Source organism: Tamandua tetradactyla, chromosome 6 (genome assembly GCF_023851605.1).
Source record: "Tamandua tetradactyla isolate mTamTet1 chromosome 6, mTamTet1.pri, whole genome shotgun sequence".
NCBI classification, from domain to species: Eukaryota; Metazoa; Chordata; class Mammalia; order Pilosa; family Myrmecophagidae; genus Tamandua; species Tamandua tetradactyla.
In genome coordinates, this window is record NC_135332.1 from 23,303,496 (window position 1) to 23,322,685 (window position 19,190).

General features: G+C 48.1%; 2 protein-coding genes and 1 long non-coding RNA gene across 5 annotated transcripts; 1 reads left to right on the top strand and 2 right to left on the bottom strand.

Annotated features, from left to right (window-relative positions):
• Nucleotides 1–16: 16 nt before the first annotated feature.
• On the bottom strand, nucleotides 17–4,071 carry TMUB2 (transmembrane and ubiquitin like domain containing 2). Of its 3 annotated transcripts, XM_077164194.1 has the most exons (4): nucleotides 3,913–4,071; nucleotides 3,303–3,461; nucleotides 1,506–2,072; nucleotides 17–1,262 (listed from the first exon to the last, which is right to left on the bottom strand). In XM_077164194.1, the coding sequence occupies exons 2-4, from the start codon at nucleotides 3,335–3,337 to the stop codon at nucleotides 896–898; spliced, it is 969 nt and encodes a 322-aa protein (XP_077020309.1). In that variant the 5' UTR covers nucleotides 3,338–3,461; nucleotides 3,913–4,071; the 3' UTR covers nucleotides 17–895. The 3 variants fall into 3 exon arrangements, with proteins under 3 accessions (XP_077020309.1, XP_077020310.1, XP_077020308.1); XM_077164195.1 differs by lacking the exon at nucleotides 3,303–3,461; XM_077164193.1 differs by lacking the exon at nucleotides 3,913–4,071 and having other exon boundaries at nucleotides 3,303–3,836.
• Nucleotides 3,833–15,503, top strand: LOC143687320 (uncharacterized). Its single transcript, XR_013177492.1, has 3 exons — nucleotides 3,833–3,972; nucleotides 11,834–11,887; nucleotides 15,333–15,503. It is a non-coding gene; the product is annotated as an uncharacterized LOC143687320 (long non-coding RNA).
• On the bottom strand, nucleotides 10,222–16,804 carry ASB16 (ankyrin repeat and SOCS box containing 16). Its single transcript, XM_077164185.1, has 5 exons — nucleotides 16,364–16,804; nucleotides 14,798–15,065; nucleotides 12,371–12,863; nucleotides 11,854–11,967; nucleotides 10,222–11,384 (listed from the first exon to the last, which is right to left on the bottom strand). The coding sequence occupies exons 1-5, from the start codon at nucleotides 16,662–16,664 to the stop codon at nucleotides 11,199–11,201; spliced, it is 1,362 nt and encodes a 453-aa protein (XP_077020300.1). The 5' UTR covers nucleotides 16,665–16,804; the 3' UTR covers nucleotides 10,222–11,198.
• Nucleotides 16,805–19,190: the final 2,386 nt, after the last annotated feature.

Below are 19,190 nucleotides of genomic sequence, written 5' to 3' on the forward strand. Positions count from 1 at the left end.
AGCCATTCTCTTAATGTCACAGGAGGCTCCACAGCCACAAAATGGAACTTTATTCAGTTATAGAGACTGACCATCCAAGAACTCCAGAGGCCAGGGACCTACAGCCCAGTGCTCCATACACAGGACTTGTCCTTGGAACTGGGCAGGGTAGGACACTGGCAGAGGGCCAGTACTGTCTCTCACAGCCTCAGGCCTAGGGTAGCAGCAGCTGTGGCCTGGCCTCTCCCAATGCTGGGGGCTTGGCTTTGTGCCCCAATCCCCTTCCTGACTGGGCTCTATAAAGGATTATTGAAAAAATATATATGTGCAAGCAAAGTGCTCTGAAAAAAGGGAGAACACAGAAAACTGCGCAGAATGTAGAGAATACCCTATTTCTGCTGCAGGGGTGGAGGGAGGCTACGTGGTTTAGGGAAAGCCGGCACAATCTTCATTCCTGCCCGTGTCACCTTAGTCTCAAAAGACCGATACTCAACTAAGGAATTGAAAGATACTCCACGTTCCCTAAAGAAGTATGCTGGGGCCATGCTGAGCTGCCCTGGCAGGCAGCTCTGGGGACTGAAGAGCAGACATGCAGGACACAAGGGAAAAGTTAGGGCCGTAGCTGGGAGGGAATCCTCAGAGCCCAGGCTCTCCAGTGAGCTGGGCCATTAGCTCTGAACTCCTTCAAAGGGAGAGAAGATGACCTCATTTCTACCTGAGTTGTGCTTGCACAGAGGGATGTCTGTACCCTTATGGACATGAAGACAAAGCCCTTTACCTGCCTCCTCTGTCTTTTGGAGGGGGCATCCACATCCTTGCCACCCCTCCCTCCCAGGCCCTTGGGCCCAGCTCTGGCTAGGAAAGGGGGGAGGCCATAAAGGAAGAAGACCATGCCTTTCATTTTCTCCCTATGTCCTTATCGTCCATACATCCCAAATACTAGGAAGCTGAAGAAGACAGTGACCCCCACCAGGGAGACAGTGGCAGGTGCTGTGAAGAACTGGCGGTAATTAATACGGAAGTACCAGACCACACCCAAGAGCACCACAAACACAGGCACCATGAGGCTGCCCACATTGACACCGAGGCTAGGTGGCTCAGTGGCCGAGGAGTGGCCCAGTGAGGTTGGAGGGCCTGGAACAGCTGACCCTGGGGGTGAGCGGTGGCAGTGGATCACACAGTTGTCAGTAATGTTCAGGGAACGCAGTGTGCAGGCTGGATCCTGCAGCAGGCGGCCCTGGTAGATCAGTTTCATCTGACTTTCTTGTCCAGGGAAGTATTTGCTATAAGGATGAGACAAAAAGACAGAAGAGGGTGAGAAATGAAGTGGTCATCAGGCCTGGACTAACAAAGCAGGGTAATGGGGGAAAAATGAAAGATACATTTCTAAGGAAGTACCCCACCCACCCTTGATAGGAGCTGGACCCGACATCTCCCTGCTGTTCAGTCTACACCAGCCTCATCAGGGACAACCAAGGGCTGAGGGTATAGGAAATAAGCAGCCTCCCACTTTCCAGTTCACTCACCTCTTCAGGGCACCTACAGTATCCTCTGGCCTGGCTACTGCCAGCTCCTCGGTGTCATTGAGGAATTTGAGCCGTACATTGATGAGGCCGGGGCTGGGAGGGAGGCAGGTATTATCCTCAGATCTCAGAGGGGCCTCTGTACTGCTGTTCTCTGGGCCTGCTTGTCTTTTGGGCAGACCTTGGATGTCAAGCAGATGCTCAAGGCTGGGCTCAACATCACCCCCAGCTGCAGGCTCCCCTGTAGAGTCTCCCCCACCTTCATCAGCCTCTTCAGCCTTCTCATCATTAACCTCCGATGGATGGGGGGGTTCAGTTGACTCTGGGGTGCCTTGGCCTGCTACCAAGTGGTCCACATGCCCCAGGTGGAGTACAGATGTGTCACCTGCTGACACAATAGTGCCCAGGAGCTGGTTGCTACCGTTGTCTGCCACATAGGTAGAGAGCCAAGCTAGGACCAAGGCTAGAATCAGCACCACCACACCTGCCACCACCGTCACCTCATTACCCACACCCTCAATGAGGGTGACATCAGAGAGCTCCATGGCTTTGCTGCTGACTGGGTCCACACTGCAGGAACAAAGGGGGATAGCATCAGCAGGGCCTTCAGGTTGCAACCAGGTTTTTAATTTGTTTAGGTTCTAAATGGCCCAGCCCTTAAGGAAAATGGAGTTCACTGTCCTATAGAAGAGACAAATCTTCCTAACTGTGGACCTCAATCTAAAGCTAAAGATTTCGGCTTTGCCTCCATTCTAAATATCCTTTCTCAAATCTTCAAAAGAATGGATTCTGGGGAAAATCTCAGCCTTGTTACTGTTGTAGCTACTGTTTGTTGCTTTTTTGGTGGGTAGCAAGACTGCTTTTGCTTTTCAAGCCCTGAGTTTCTCCAGGATTTCTATCACTTCATTAAGCAAATGTGCCCCTTTAGCAGTCTCCAAGGTAGCTTAAAGATATCAAAAGGCTTGGAATATTTTATTTTGTAGTCCCTTTGGAAGCACAGTGCAGTCACGTTTGTTAGATCATCTCATTTGAACCCTAGTTCATTCATAGATACAGACCTAGGCCCAGGTGGTAACAGCCAAAGTTAACCTATCAAAAGCAGTCAGCCCACCCAAAATGAGCAACTCTGCGGGAACCATCAGCAGACACTATGCAGCAGCAGATATTACGTTTGCCTCCTCTGAAACCCTTGTGACCAGCCCTGGAGGAGCCAAAATGGGATGCATGCCAGAAACACGACCCTCCTGGGTAACCATGTGCTCACATATGCAAAAACCACTACCCAAGTGGAAATGATTTAGAAAAGACTCAGAACAGCTCTCACAATCCATATCTCAATCTATCTGCTTGTACTATAAAGGTTTTCCCTTGGCAGGTTCTTAGAAAGACAGAAAGGAGCTCTGCTTCTCCTTGGAGTATGTATTCTTTCCCTTGGAGAATCTGCTGCCTTCACGGGTGTCCCTGGGCAAATCCAGTCTGGTGATTATCATTACCAGACTATTCTCACAGCACCTATAAAACTTCATTATACTTATCTACCTGTCCATCTTTCCTCACTAGACTCCTGTAAGGCCAGGATCATATGCATTCCTCCTTGTACCACAGTGCCCGGCATAATGCCACAGTAGCTGTTCAAAAGAATATTGTGGAACAAATCAATATCTGAATAGTTTCTGCACATTGGAGTTGGAAAAAAACTACTTATAATCCTAGTCTTGCCTTACTAGTTTGTAAACCTGGACAACTTCCTCAGCGCCTCAGCCTTCTCATCAGTAAAATGGGATTAAAAATAGTACCTACCTCATAAGGCTGTTTTGAAGATGACGTGAAATCATCAAGGCAAAACACTTAGCACAGTGCTTAGCACATTGCAAACATTCAGCAAATAAATAGCAGCAAGTATATCTCACTCCCACAACTAACCCCTGCTAGTAAGCGGGTTAGTGTCATCCACCCGATCTGCAGAAAAGGTAACTGCGGTGAAGAGAGGCGAATGGACTGGCACTTTCTTGGGGACGGGCCGGGTAGGACTCCAGACCTCCCGCCTAAGAGGCCTTTGCTCTCTCTGCTGCCGGTAAGCGACTCTGACCGCCGGTGTGGAGAGGTCCCCGGCCCAGCCTTTTCTGAGGAGAAGGCTCCGCGTTTCAGCGACCCTATTCCCGCTATCCTGGGGTTCACCCGAACCGAGCCGAGGGGCTGCCGGGTCCCGGCTGCCCCGCCCAAGCCCGGCTCTCCCAGTCCCAGTCCGTGAGGGGCAGGGTCGGATGAGGGGGTCACAAACCATCCACACCCCTTAAGCTTCGGGGCGGGGCTGGGGGATTGAGGGCGGGGCTTGAGGACGCGGGGAGTCATGGGAAATTAAAGGGGGCTTGGCCTAGTACTCGGTCTAGATAGGGAAGGAACTCCTCACCTGAAACGGCCAGACTAAGTGTTTTGACTTCGCCGGGATGGCCCCTGGACTCGCCTTTCGGTAGGGGCCGGGCCGGGGCTGGGGGAGGGACTGACAATCCCCAATTCTGTCCAAGATCCAGTCTTCCGGCTTCTCCCGGAAGTTGTTGCACCAGGAACAGGAAGTCCCGCCTCCGCGCCGTGCACTGATGACGCAAAGCTACGTAAAGTGGCTGACGTAAACGTATCTTTAAAAGGAACCTGTTTCTCAGTGGAAGGAGGGGTGGGGTCATTGTTGGCGGGATCGTGGGCCTGTTGCGGCAGGGTCACGCTTGGTGGGCGGGGCCGAAGGCGGCCCTGAGGTGAGAGGTGGAGCCAGGGGGGAAGGAGTGAGTCGGGGAAGGTTCTTGGGAAAGGGGCGAAACTTCGCGCCTAGAAAGGTGTTCCTGCTGGCGCTGGCGCTGGCGCTGCCGGAAGGAGCCGGTGCGAGGCTCTGTCTTTCTGACCGTGTACTTCGGCCCTCGCCCCCAGCCTCCGGCGCTAATTAGATTCGTTACTGCTTTGCAGCGCGCACTGAGCTCCACGTTAGCGGGGGTCCATCACAACTGGTCTAACTTCCAAGAACTCCGCTCAGGGCTTATAGAGAAAAAACGAGAAGACAATTTAGTCACCTTCCATTGCCTCAAGAGTGCAGCTCCAGGTGATGTAAGACCGTGATAAATTAGGCGTGAAAGCATTTCAAGGAGGGTTTTTCACGAGGGCGATAACACTTCAGCCTTCACCCGGATCCCTAAGGCAGAGATTAAGAGCAGCCTAAGTCACAGGAAAAACAGGAGCCTAAAAACGTCAGGGGAAAAAAAGTTCAGCTTCCAAGAATTTATCAAAATTTTTGCAATTAAAAAAATTCTAAAAACGTGCTGGGGATTTTTTGTTGTTGTTTTAGCGGACTTGTGATTGAAGTATAAATAATGCAGGCAGGAATTCTAATACTAAATTATTTATTCATAAATTCATGAAAAAAGAGCTCGGTGTTTCTCACCAACTGAACATACCGGTGAAACTAGTGTCCAGATCAAGAAATAGAAAATTACCCCAGAACCCCCTTTCCTGTTCTCCTTCAGACGCTAACCTCCAAAGAGTATAACCATTGTCTGACTTCTGTCACCACAGATTAGTTTTCCCCGGTTTTGTACTTTATATACATGGAATCATACAGTGTGTACTCTGGTATTTGGCTTCTTTGGATCAAAAAACAGCATGTTTGTGAAATGAAAGGTACTGTTATGATTTCAGCATATCATGTACCTTTTGGCTTTAAAGTATTTTTTTTTAATATTTTTATTGTCAAATTGCCACACACATATAGTCCATTCACGGTATACCATCAGTGACTCACAACATCATCACATAGCTGTGCGTTCATCACCATAATCATCTCCAGAACATTTGCATCACTCCAGGAAAAGAAACAAAAAGAAAACAGGAAAAATTCATACATCCCATATACCCCTCCCCTCCCTCCCACTGACCACCAGTGTTTCAATCCACCCAATTTACTTTACCCCCCATCTCCCCTATTATTTATTTATTCTTTATCCATATTTTCCCATTCCTCTGTCCATATCCTGATAAAAGGAGCATCAGACACAAGGTTTTCACAATCACACTCACATTACAAAAGCTAGCTATATTGTTACACAGTTGTCTCCAAGAATCAAGTCTACTGGAACATGGCTCAACAGTCTCAGGTACTTCTCTCCAGCCCCTCCAATACACCATAAACTAAAAAGGGATATCTATATAATGCATAAGAATAAACTCCAGAATAACCTTTCAACTCTGAAATCTCTCAGCCACTGAAACTTTGTCTACATTTCTCCCTCCCCCTTTTGGTCTAATGTATTTATTTTTAAGAATCTGGGGCACATCATAATCCAGTTAAACAGAATTTTGAAGAATGAGTAGAGATTTACCAAGCAGAGTTCCAGAAAAAACAGCAGGTGTAAGGGCTCTCAACAAATATCTGTTGAGTGAGTGAATAAACCACCCAGTTGAATCATCATGTTAATGCTTTTGTATGATAATAACCAACACATATATTGAGAGTTTACTGTATGTCGGGTTCTGTGCTAAGCATTTCACATACATTATCTCTTGGAGTCCTGTAAGTTAACTACTATTGTACCCATTTTATTGGTATAGAAACTGAGGCTCAGAAAGATTAGATAATTGTCCATGTTATATAGCTAGTTGAATAGCTAAAGTCACCCAGGTCTGTCTTTTTTTATGCACATGTATTCATGTTTTTATAAGATCTTGTCCATAGTATTTGGTCCCCTACTTATTTTCACTTAGCTATTTACCATGAATCTTTCCCCTGGTCATTGAATATTTTATAACATTATAACATAGTTTAAATAGCTGCCTAACAATATTACATTCTGTGGTGTACCCATAATTTTTAAACTAATCTCATTTGAGTGGAAATTCTAAATTGTTTTCAGTACTTTGTTTTTAAAAAGATGAACATCTTTTTAGACAGATCATTGTACACATCCATGATTCTTTCCTTATGATAAATTCCTGAAATTGGGATTGCTGGGTCAAAGAGTGTCCATATTTGTAAGGTTTTTAATACACGGTGCCACATGTCCTCCAGAAAGTTTTACTTATTTCCATTCCCACCAACAGTGTGAGTGGTACCCATAAGGGTGTTTTTTATCCCAAAAAAAAACATGGTATTGAGGTTAGAGGGAAACAGGGAATAGATGCAGGAATTTTTTTTTTCCCAATCTACTCAATTTTAGAGGAGATTGTTGAGAGATGAGAGGATTCTGAAGATGCTTCTATGCCAAGAGGAAGGAGCAGAAAAGGGGTGGAATGATGAAGTCACACTTAGAAGGGAATAACTGAGGAGCAACCCCTGGAGGCTGGGAGGGCGGAGCAAGTGGCTGGGCTTGTCCTGGGCAGGCAGCGGAACAGCTGGCTTCCTGGCCGCTCTCTGTACCTGACCCACCCATTTGTGATTAGGTAGGCACACTCTGTGTTCCCCAAGCTGCATGAACTGGTTTCTACCTTAATACCTCACACTACATTATCATTTTTCATTTGTCTGTCTTACCACATTTCTTGAGGGAAGGAACTGTGGGTTTTTTTATTCCTGTATTCCCAAACTCTATCCCAGTGCTTCCAGGCCACAAGTACTTGATAAAATATTTATTAAATGAATGATGGATGGAGGCAGATTGTTTGTGGGAAGTAGGTGGGGGGGTTGAGAGAACTCTCTCATCCGCTGGCCAGAGGTGAAGTCTTAAAATTGCCATGCTAAATGTTCTAAGAAATGATCATGATGATGAACATACAACTATGTGATGATATTGTGAGTCATTGATTATATAACAAGAATGGAATGATCATATGGTAAGAATGTTTGCGTTTGTATGTGGTTTTGTTTCATAAATTTAAAAAAAAGTTGCCATGCTAAGGAGGTGAAATGGATAGAATGGAAGAAGGATTGGGGAGGGCTGGAGATGGACTTGGAATGTTCAGTGGCTAGGATGAAGGGTTTGAAAAGGTGGTGCTGAGTCTGACCTAGAATGCAGCTTTGCCAAGTGTGGACAGCAAAAACACAAGATGCAGTGGAGTCATAGGAGTTTTGTAAGTGGCTCTCAGGGTTGAGGTTTTGAGGGTGGAGGAATTCTGAGAAGAAAGATGAGGAAAGAAGAAGACCTGTCGCTAGGACTATATAACTGCCCAACTTTGGTCCCCTTTATATATATATATAATAATGACTAAAAATAGAGTATTTTAATGGATCAGAACTCCTTGGACATTTTTCATGATGTAGTTTATGTGATGTTTATTTTTCCTGAACTATTGAACTTAGTTATTTTTATACCTTTCTGTGAAATGTATGATGGTGAATTGTATTTTTCAGTCTATGTGCTGCCTTAACTAAATATGTTTATAGTAAATCCATTTTATTAAAAAGCAAAAAGTGTTCCTTCCTTAACCACTAGATGTTATTTAAGCCTACCATTTTGATAGGCAAAAGAGTAAAGGGTTTTTCTTGTTATTCTTTTAATTTGCATTCATTTGATTAGTAGCAAGTATGCATATTTTTCATTGACCATTCTGTAAATTACCTTTTTGTGCTTTTTGTCTTTTCTTCCCTTAAAAATATTCCAAGAATCCAAAGATATCCCTTTATACAAAATTCAAATGCAGACAATAAAAAGTCCCCTGGCCCAGGCCTTCTCCCCTCTCCAGAGGGGGATTCTTGGACACCAGCCTTCCAGGCCTTTTTCTTTTGGTTTGCCATCACATGGTATTGTATTCCAGCCTATTTTTGCATAAACAACAGTTTTGGAAATCTTTCCAAGTCAATATGCTTGCCAGCCGCTTGGAGTCCGTTCCCAGTTCTCTTCTTTTGAGGATATCACCATGTGTAAGGGCTAAAGTATATTCCATATTCCACATTTGGCTTGTTCCCAGTTTTTACTGTTGCAGGCAATGCCGCGATGTATATTCCCACATGTATCTGCCTTTTGGGGAGTTGTTTTTAAGGATACTGCCAAATTGGCTATCAAAGAGGCGATTTCCTTTCCCACCAGCAGGATTTACAAGTACTTATTTCTCCACATCTTCACAGGCACTGAGTATCATTATTCTTTAAAATGTTTTGCAATCTAGTGGATGAGTGATAATATTGTTGGTGTTTTAATTTGCTTCCCTGATGCTAAACATCCTCATTCACTGGTCGAACAAATATCTGGGTCCATTCTCTGCCAGGCCCTGAGTCAATGACGGTGAGGAGAACAGATGCCATCCCTGCTCTCATGGATCCAGGGAAAAAAGTCTTTTAGCTACAAATATTTTTTCTAATATTTTGCCTTTTATTTGTGTTTATGTTTAGTTTTATAATCAAACTTTTTCTCTAGCTAATATTTTAAAAATATTTTGAACTTTTTTATTCTGTAACATATATATAAAGCAAAGGAAGAAAAAAGCAATACTTTTCAAAGCACATTTCAACAAGTAGTTACAGAACAGATCCTGGAATTCGTACATGGGCTACCATTCCATCATCTCAGATTTTTCCTTCTAGCTACTCCAAAACACTGGCAGCTAGAATATTAATATAGTGGTTCAGCAGCCATACTCGTTTGTTAATCCTATTTTCTCTGTTATACCTCCTTCTTCTCCTTTAATTCTTTTCCCAATCAATAGGGATCTTTGGGGAATGCCTGTTCTGACATTTTCATGTTGAGAAGGGGTGTCCACACTGAAGAATAGGGGGATGTAATTAATTGATAATCGTGGAGAGGCTGGTCCCTCTGGGTTTTAGGATTTACCTGACCTAGGAACCCTCTGGGAATTATATGTTCCAGGAAGACAAACCTAGTGCACAAAACCTTTATAGAGTCTCAGTTGGAGCCCTAAGTGTTAAGAATCAGAAGGAATGATGTTAGTTGGGGTTTAGCAAACCATGTTAATTAGCACTATCTAACTGAAGCTTGCATAAGAGCAGCTTCCATAATAGCCTCTTGACTCCATCATGGATGCCTTATTTTATTACACTTCTTTTCCCCTTTTTGGTCGGGAAGGCATTGTCAATACCACAGTGCCAGGGCTCTAGCTAATATTTTGTGTTTTAAATATATTCTCTTATCCCCAGATACTATACATAATCACTTGTATCTTTTGTTTTTTTAAAGATTAGAAAACAATTCTATTGTTGTAGCTATAATAGAAGGGGAAAGGCTGAGCGCCTGCTATAATGGGTGGAGCACATGGCATCCTCCTGCAGAGTAAGTCTCCCAGCTTGGGTTCAAGGCTGGGGAGAATTTCCCTTTCCTCTCTCAGGCCTTTTAACTCTTTTAAATTAAAGCAAAAACTCCATCCAGATAGGAGAGGTTGCCCCTGCATAACAAAGAGTGTGAGTGTCTGGTGTGCACATGAAAGGGCATCTTGGCAGATACAGTTTTCTTCCTCAGAGAAGATAGGGCTGGGTACTGACTGCCAGGGGTGGATTCCAGGACACCCTGCCCCTGCCCCTACTGTGTGATCCCGATTGGCAATGAGATTGCAGAACCTCAGCTAGGACCAGGAGAGCAGGAGAACAGGTTGCTGAGAGCCCTTCCAACTGCATCTCTGCACTGGGTACTATAGGCTCTTGATCTGGGAGAGGCCTTAGGGCCAGTATCGGTGGTGTTCTAATAACCTTTTTCCTATCACAAGAATAACTGTCGCTCAGGGCAGAAAATTTGGGAAGCCATAGAAGAGCACAAAGGGGGAAAATAAACCTAACAACATCCATACTTTGGTTCTGCACACAAACATTTATTTACATTCATTAAACTGGCACAGTTTTTAAAGCTTCCTCCAAAAGATAAAGGGTGTACCAGAGGAGCAGGAGGCAGGAAAGGGGAGCTGAGGTCTGGTCCTCCTGTCCCAGACTGTCAGAGACCACGAGTGTGACCACTGTCTAATAAAAGACCACACATCACTTAAGGAGGGGGGGACACAACGATAAATGGAGCCCAGGCTTCTTTAAAAAGTTCGATACCAAGGAAGAATACTGCTGGGCTGGTCCAGAGAGACTCTGCAGAGCTGCTGCTATTTGAGCTGAGTCTTCAGGGTCAAATCAGCCTGGACCAGGCCAAAAAATGCGGGAAGGGAACACCAAGCAGAGGGAATGGCATATGCAGATGCCCGGAAGCAAAGGAGAGCAGGTCTATCCAGCAACAGGTGAAAAGTTTACAAAGGCAGGATTATGGTAACCTCAGAAAGGAGAAAATGGGCCAAAGGTCAGAAAGCATGACAGAGGCGAAGGTCTAGAGTCTACATCGATCTTGTTGAAGAGTTTTTATTTCAGCCCAAAGATAATGGGAGCCATTGAAAGGCATGATCAGATTTATGAATCCCAAAGATCAATTCTAGCATCCATGCAGGGCCTGGGTTTCAAGACCCTTCAGCAAAATCCTTCCTTGAAATGAAAAAGGCAGGTTGGGCAGGAGCAACACAGTTAGAGGTAGGGTCCACTCCCCTTTAGGAGGCTGAACAAGTACTCAGGTGGTAGGGGAAGAGGCAAAAAGGATCACAGTCTCCTGGCCTAGGGCCTCAGAGTGGATGGGGTACCCTTTGCTTAAGCACAAGAAGTTGGGTGAAGGCTGAGTTTGGGGACAGGCTGAATGCAGACCTTCCCAAATCTTGAGGTAAGCAGGTAGCTCAAGAGCAGGCGCATGGACCGGTTCTTTAGGGCTGGAGGGGGCAGGACACACTATGGGAGCGGTCAGGGCCTGGGGTTCATTGGATGAGTCCCTCGATAGGCAGCAACAGGTAATTTCTGAGGAACTGAGGCAGTGGGAGCCGGGTAGCTGCCTGGCGGCAGCGACCACCCAACTGAGCACGCACAGCCAGCCGGGCCAGGTGCTGCAGCCGCCTCGGCTGGTTCACCATGCACAGGGCCGACCTGTAGAAGGCTTCATGCTCCTAGGCCGGGAGGACAACAGGGTCAGATGGGCCAGCACCCTTGACACTTTGCCCTTCCATCTGGGGGTGATGGAAGGGTGCTGGGATTTTTCTCAAAGGACTTAGATTTGGAATCAGAGAGGCCTGCAGGGGTGCCGGGGACCAGGACCACGCTGCAGGGTCTCAGCCACGTCTGCATCCTTCCCTACCCCAGAGATGCTGACACAGCGCCCACCAGGCCATAGTCCCTGAAAGAGGTTTGTGCTGATGTAGGTAAGACAGAGACTGGAGAGGTGTGTGGAATTAGAGGTCAGCTGAGCTGCTAGGCGGCTGAGGGTACCCTGGGACCCAGTGTTTCACCGTGCCCATCTTCCTCTAGACCCTGGGGCTCTCCTGCTCCTCCCTCCAGGGAACCTGTCTCGGAAGGATAGGTCTGTGGTGGCTTATTCTTCCTCTCTTTCTTCCCTTAGGACCCCTGGGGTGGACATACCTGCCACAGCTGCGGGAGCACAGCCTCAGCCCAGGTATCACAGGATGGGACACAAGAGTAGGCATTCAGCAGGACTTCCAGAGCCCGAGGGAAGGAGGCACAGACTTTCAGCATCTAGGAATCAAAAGCGGGTCTCAGGGGCTCTCTGCCTCCCCCAGCCAAGGGTAAACTGGAATCCAGCCAAACCCAACTTCCCACACATACCCTAATTTGGGGGGAAGGGGGAGGGTGGGGAGAGTGGATAAGGTTTGAGTCTCCCTTCACCATTTTCTATGTCTCAGTTTACTCCGCCCCTTGAGTGTGCTCCAATCTGACTCCAGACAGTTTTCTTCGGGGTGGGGGTGGGGGTGGGGGTCTTTCGTGCCTGAGGCACTCCAGCATCACCTTGGCCCTCTTGCCCCCTCCCACTATAAGGAAAGACCCTTGGCCACTTGCAGTGTCGTCTTGTGGACCCCTTTCTTCCCCTCCATTCCAGCCTCAGCCTCCCCCACTAAGCTGGGGCCTCCTTCCCTCGCACCTCAGGGCGCACAGGCTGGGCCCCGTAGTCCAGCAGTGCTGCGAAAAGGCCCTCGGGCTCCCAGTTAGCGGTGTCCTGGATGGCCTGCAGCGCACAGTCCATGGGTGTGTGGCCTGCCCCATTGGGGACCCCAGCACGGGCTCCGTGCTTCAGTAGCAGCTCTGCCAGGCCCCCGCAGCCGTTTGCACAGGCGTTGTGCAGCGGTGTGTGGCGCTTGCGCCCAGCTGCGCAGGCATCAGCCCCGGCCTCCAGGAGCCGGCGCGCCACTGCCTCTCGCTGAGAGCTGCTGCCTGGGCCCTCGGCCTCGGCGCACACCGAGTTCAGGGCGGTCTCGCCCTGGCTGGTGCGCAAGCCCACATCTGCGCCGTGCTCCAGGTAGAGGACCACGTGCTCCTCCAGGCCGCGGGCTGCTGCCACATGCAGAGGTGTCACCTCACTCTCCTGCACTGCCAGGTTCACAGTTGCTCCTGCCTCGAGTAGCAGCTTGGCACACCTGGGGGCAGGGCGCAGGGTCCCAGGGCAAATCTTGAGATTCCAAGGCCAGGCATGGGAACCCCCCTAGATCCAGCCTCCTCACCCCCCTACACCCTTCCCTACCACTCCTTCCCCTCAGGTCCAGCCTGGTGTCCTCCATCCCAAACACAAAAGCCCAGGGACAGATAGCAGAACTGGAAGGCCCATCAAAGTCACTGGGAGCTCCTTCAATTATCAAATGCTTAATTGCAACCCAGAAAGGTCTGGGTGAAGCCAGGACCACATAGCAAGTTAGTGGCTGTGCCAGAATTAGAACCAACTGTGGGGGACAGCGCTCCCAGAGTCTAACCTGGCTCCCCAATACAATGGGACCCCAAGGCCTGGCTCTAAACTTTTATTAGTAGTCTCTTTTTATATTTTGATAGCACAAAATTTTAAGAACACACACTGATATGTACGCTATGAAGCATAGAAAATTAGAGTATGAGCCAAAAAGTAAAACAAATTGAAATTCTTGAAGACCCCTCTCAGAGACCAGCCTTACCCATTCAGGCAAGCGCAGGCCCCTGGGGGCCCACCTGTACCACCTTGCCCCAGAGAAAGCAAACAAAATCAACCAAACAAAAACCACATTTTGAGAAGCATGTTCCACAGTCTTGTAGTGCCTGGAAAAATTATCGGCCAAACAACATTGCTGCAAATATGCATCATTAGGCACTATGGGGTAAACCAAACATATAACAAGCAAAGTTAATAATGGTGAAACAAAACTGAAGGTAATTTATAGTTAAAGAGCCGAGTGGCAGCCACTGAAAATGCAAGAACAGCTCCAGCGACACTGATGACGTCCTGATAACCAGGTGTCCATCCCCCAGTGGCCAATTCCAGCTCTCTTTCAGTGCACATGTCCTGATGGGCTAATTTTGCTTTCCAAATATGACATTTAAGTAACACTTAAAAACTCACTCAGAAATGGGAAATGTTATCTTATATATATTTTACCACTAAGAAGTTAAAAACAAAACAAAACAAAAATACCCCAAAGTATCATACAACACAAAACATAAACCCTAATGTAAGCTATGGATTTTAGTTAGTAATATAATTCTCATTTTATTGGTTTATCAGTTGTGACAAGTATACCACACTCATGCAAAATGTTAATAATAGGGAAAACTGTGGGAGGGTGGGGAAATAAGGGAACTCTGTATCTTCAGGGTAATTTTTCTGTAAACCTAAAACTACTCTAAAAATAAATATACTTTTTACAAAGCTCACTCAGTAGGGTTCCAGTAAGTGGCTGTTCTCACCTTACTTAAAAGGATAAAGTCTGCAGGAAGGTACACTGTGTGCCCAAAGAACCCAAGAAAAGCTGGCAAATTTGGATGCCTTCTGGATCATCACTGGTGTAGAACTAGCTACAGAGAGATCCCTAGCATGTAAACTGTGGGATGTCTTCCAGGCACCCTTGAACCTTGTCTATAGACCTGTTTTGCAAAAATGCAACTGTCATCAAGCATGGGGTCCAAGAAACTGCAGTCTGTAAAAAGTGGGCAGAGGGGATACTGAGATGGGACACACTAGACTAGATCTTTCTTGGCACCCACCTCAAAATAACTAGGAATTTAGCTTTAGGAGATTGACAGAAAATAGAAGAATGCAGTTGTTACAGGGTTTTCCCAAAAAGCAACAGGTTGTCTGCCTTCTGGGCCTACCTGATGTGCCCTTGGATAAGTCACTAAACCTTTCTGAGTCTCAGTTTTCTCATCCATAGAATAAGGCCCGTTTCCCAGGCCACACCTGTTGGGAGGATGTGTAAGAGAGGTGCTCTGTGAACTGCTGCGGAGGGACATCAAGTTCCCCTGCTCCCAGCTCTGTGGGCTGGTCATGCACACACACATCACACATGATCACACATTCCACTACAAATCATGTTCATTCCTGGGCACGTACTGCAAGGATTCAGGGGCCGTGCAGAGGTGCAGGGGGGCTGTGCCCTCCTCGGATAGCACGTTGGCCTTGGCACCAAAGGTCAGCAGCAGCTGCACACAGTCGGACTGGGCCTGAGCGCAGGCCTCATGCAGGGCAGCCCGGCCCCCAACCCGGGCATCCAGCTCAGCCCCCTGCCGGATGAGGTGGCGGGCACAGTCGGTGTAGCCTCGGGCCGCAGCGATGGTGAGAGGCGTCGTATGCTTGGTCTTGGGGGACAGCACCCAGAACCCTGGGGAGAGCAGGCAGTGTTGGGGCATGCTGTGGGAGACCAGCGGAAGGGCAGGGAGCAAGGATATGGGCTACACCTGTTGTTGGCCTTCCCGCGGTACAGTCTGCTGAGCACAAACACCGTGCCTGGCTGTGCCTGTGGGGCTCACACGAGGCTTGCACTGGGACTGACTGTACATTGGACAGGCATTTTAGAAGGGTTTAGCAATCTGTAACAAAACAGAATACGTGTCATGGAAAAAAAATAATTGCTCTTTCAAACTGCCAGGGAGAAGAGCGTATCCTGTGAAGGAAACCTTGGGGTCTTTGAGCTGCTGCTGTAGGTGATGGTTCTTTTTGTTCAGTGGGATCTCTGGCCTTGGGCATGGGAGCAGTTCTGCACAGGACCTGGAGCTGAGCTGGAAAGAGACCAACGAGTTGAGTTTGGAGTTCTGGAAGGATGGGGGTCGGTGTGGGGGAATGGTGGAAGGAGAGAATGAGAGGTGGGGGTGGGGAACAGGTTGGGTCTGTGTGACTGATATTGTACCCCAAACTGTGGAAATGGTCAAAGTTTTTGAAGATGCCTAATATCAGACTGTAAGTTGTTACCATTGCAGCAAATGAAATCCCTGGTGCTCCTCAGTCTTTGGTAAAGCCTGTTTTGTTTTAGGATTAAAATCCTAATCCTAAATCAGAGGCTGAAGTGGGTTTGAAGCCATCTCTGGTGAATCTTAAGAGCAGGATGATCTCAGTTGGGGTATTGGATTTACATATACAAATCCTCTGGCAGGAATTTATCCTAAGATGATCATCTGTCAAGGGCACAAAGATGTTCATAAATTGTTATTTAAAATAGCAAAAGAATAAAATCAAAACCTGGGATCCAGCCTATTTGGGCACTAGTTATATCAATCGTGGCACATCCCTGCAGTAGAATTTAGGTCTTTATAAGGTTATGTGGACTAATGGTTATTGACATGGACAGATGTTACATTAAAAAAAAAATCAGGCTATAAAATAGCATGTAGAGTATAATCATATTCTATAGAAGAAGAAAATATTCCAATGTTTGGATACAAACATGCAGAAAAAAAAATCTGTTAGAATATACTGATGTTACTTTTAGGGTGTGATTATTTTCATAGTCAGGAAAAACTATTTTAATCCTGAAAAGATACACGAATCACCAACTCTGGCTCATTTCTGCTCAGGAGAGAGCTAGAATTGAGTCTGAGGTCTGGAAGAAGTGGAGGGTGCCACGACCCCCACCCATCCCTCTTCCCTCACCCTCCTCTTCTGTCCCCACGTGGCGCTCCTTACCCTGTTCAGCTGACCAGGCCAGCTGGTTGCTCACGGTCTCCACGATCATGTTGGCGGCCTCTTCATCTTGGAATAGGGTTTGGACCTGCTGCAGGTCACCAGAGAACAGGGCATTGTGGACCACTGGGTCACGGCAGGAGCGGCGAGGCCTAGTGAGTCGCGCCCGGGGGCTGGAGGGGCACCTCTGGCTCCGGCACCGCCAGGCAGCTGCCCGCCGTCGGTCCTCCCATTCCAGCCACTCCCGCTGCAGTCGGAGAGAGCGCAGGGTGGAGGAGGTGAACGGGAATGTCTCCCCTGCCATGGGGAGGAACCCAGGGGTCCAGGCAGTGGCACCTGGGCAGAGCCGGGTTCTCTCGGCCTGGCTGTCGCCCTTGCTCTGAGGAGCCACCCTGCCCCCTCTCCTGTAAGCCAGAGAGAGGAGCAGCTGGGGCTATAAATAGGCTCCACTGTGGATCTGAGAAGTACAGTTTGTCCACAGTCATGCTCCTGGTACAGAGAAAGTGCCGGGCCAACCTCCATCCCTAGGCTAGGGCCAGCCCTGCCCTTCCTGTTTCCCTTCAGATGGATACTAGGCCCTCAGCTGAGGCCCCCTGGATCCCAGGGTCCTCATCCTCCCAATTATTTGGGAGGGGAGGCGGGGTGGGGTGGGGTGGGCAGCTCTGGGATTGGCAAGGTCCAAGACGAGGGAAACAATCAGGGAGATGGGCAGGACAGGGAGCAAGGGCCAGGGCTCTAGCCTCTCTGATGTCGCCTGGAGGGCAAAAGTTCCCCAGCAAAGGGAAAGGTGGACCTTAGGCCTGGAAGTAAGGGAGAGTCAAGGCAGTGACTAGGAACAAGGACAGCTTTTCCAGGCAACTGCAGTCATAGTGACAACTCAGCACATGTGCTCAGGGTTTTACAATAGTCCAATCACCGTCACACCTGTCTTCATTGGGTCATCATACTTCCCAGCTTCTCAGGTAAACCATAAATTTGGTTTGGGTGATAAATCATATGGTGAGACTAATAACGACAGTTCAGCACTTCTGAGAGGGGTGGTCTTATCCCTATTTTACGATGAGGAATTTAAGTCTTAACAATATAATATGACTCACTCAAGGTCACATCAGGCTAGAGCCAGAACTAGGAGTCCAGACCCCGGAGATGGCGCTCTTTGCTCCAGCTGGGTCCACGTAACGGGGAAGACTGTAGTGGGACTCTCCGCCAAGCAGTCTAGAAACTGCCCTGATTCTTGAATTTTTTTTTTTTTTTTTAATCCTAGCTCTTAAGGGGACTCACATGCCTGCCTGGGGAGGGCCAAGGGGTTGACTTCGCAACTCTGGGTGTTCTAAGGGGCTTTGAAAGCACAAAACCATTCACCCTCCAGAGAAAGTGGCTTTGCTTCTAGGCGCCTCTAGGGGGAGGAATGAGACTGTGAAACAGCACCTGGCTGAGGCCAGAGAACAGCACGTGGGATGGCCAAGCTGGGGAAGGGAAGGAGGGAGGGACGCCAGCCACCACCCTCGAAAGCTCTGCTAACCCTTGAGCTCCTGCAGTGCACAGGCTGGCCTCTCCTTCGCTCAAGGCCTATGGGGCCGCAGCCTTTGGCCAGTCTGTCCCCCCAGCATTGCAGTCTCCTCTACTCACTCTGCTTCAACCTGTCCCCTTCCTGGCCCTGCAGCAGTTCCCCATCAGCTCTCTTGGACTTGTTCCTCTCCCAGAGCCCTCTCACATAAACAAGTTTTAGCTCCTGTGTTTTTAGGCACCATCTAAAATTCAGGCCCTAGATGCCCTAACCCACCAGCCCCCTTCCTGGATGGTGTTCCTTCCTCTGACCACACTCCCCCTCTGCTCCATTGCCAGAATGTGTTGAAAATGGTTCATTTCCTTCCTTTAAAATGTCTGCTGACTTCTATGCCTTCCTTTTCCAACTAAGCCCCAATTCCATTGCTTGGCTTATATAGTGTCCTTATCACAGTTCCTTGCCATTCCTTCTGCTTGGAATTCTCTTCTCATTCCTCAAAGGTCATCCTCTCCATGGGAGACATCCCTACAGCAGACCCTGGTCCCCAACCCCAGGTTCAGCCACTCCCCAACTGGTGCTCCTGAAGGACTTTACACATACTTTGCTCACTGGTGATTGTCTGCCTTACTTGATGTGGGCTCCGGAGCAGGACCTGAATTTACTCATAGTTCTGTTTTTGGTACCCAGCAGAGCCTGGCACGTAGTAGGTCTTGATGTGGTGTGTAGAAGCACCTGGCTCATAACAGGCTGGTCTCTTATGTGTAGTACATTGAATGAAGGTCCCTATTCTCTTTGCCAGAACAAACACTTGTCTGCCTGCCCAGGTGGGTGGCAGCAGCCTGGCTTTTTCCAGCACTTGCCCTTACCCTGCTGTTCACCCACTCTTTGCCTGGCCCCAGCCTCCTGGTGGTATTCCAGGGTGGTGGATTCCAGAGGTGAAATGAGATCACACACAGCAAGAGACTGGAGATCCTCAGAGAAAGGTGCCTCTATGAATGCAGGTGTGATTAACCCTGCTGGAACCCACTGGATGTTTTAATTGCCCCGCCAACAGCCTGGCTGAGCACCCACAGCTGAGTTCCCAGGGTTGGGAGTCTGGCAAGGTCAGGTGGGGCCAAGGTAGTGTGGGTGTCCCCTTTTTCCCTAGGGCACATAATAGTCAGGGAGTGTGGGGGCCCATGGCTTTGTGGACCTCCCTAGCCTCCTTTCATCTCCTTGCTACACAGGCCAGAAGATTCTCTGACCATACCTCAGTCCCCTAGAGATACCATGGTTCTATCTCCTCATCCTTAAATTTAGCTTACCAAGGGCAGAAAGAGCTGG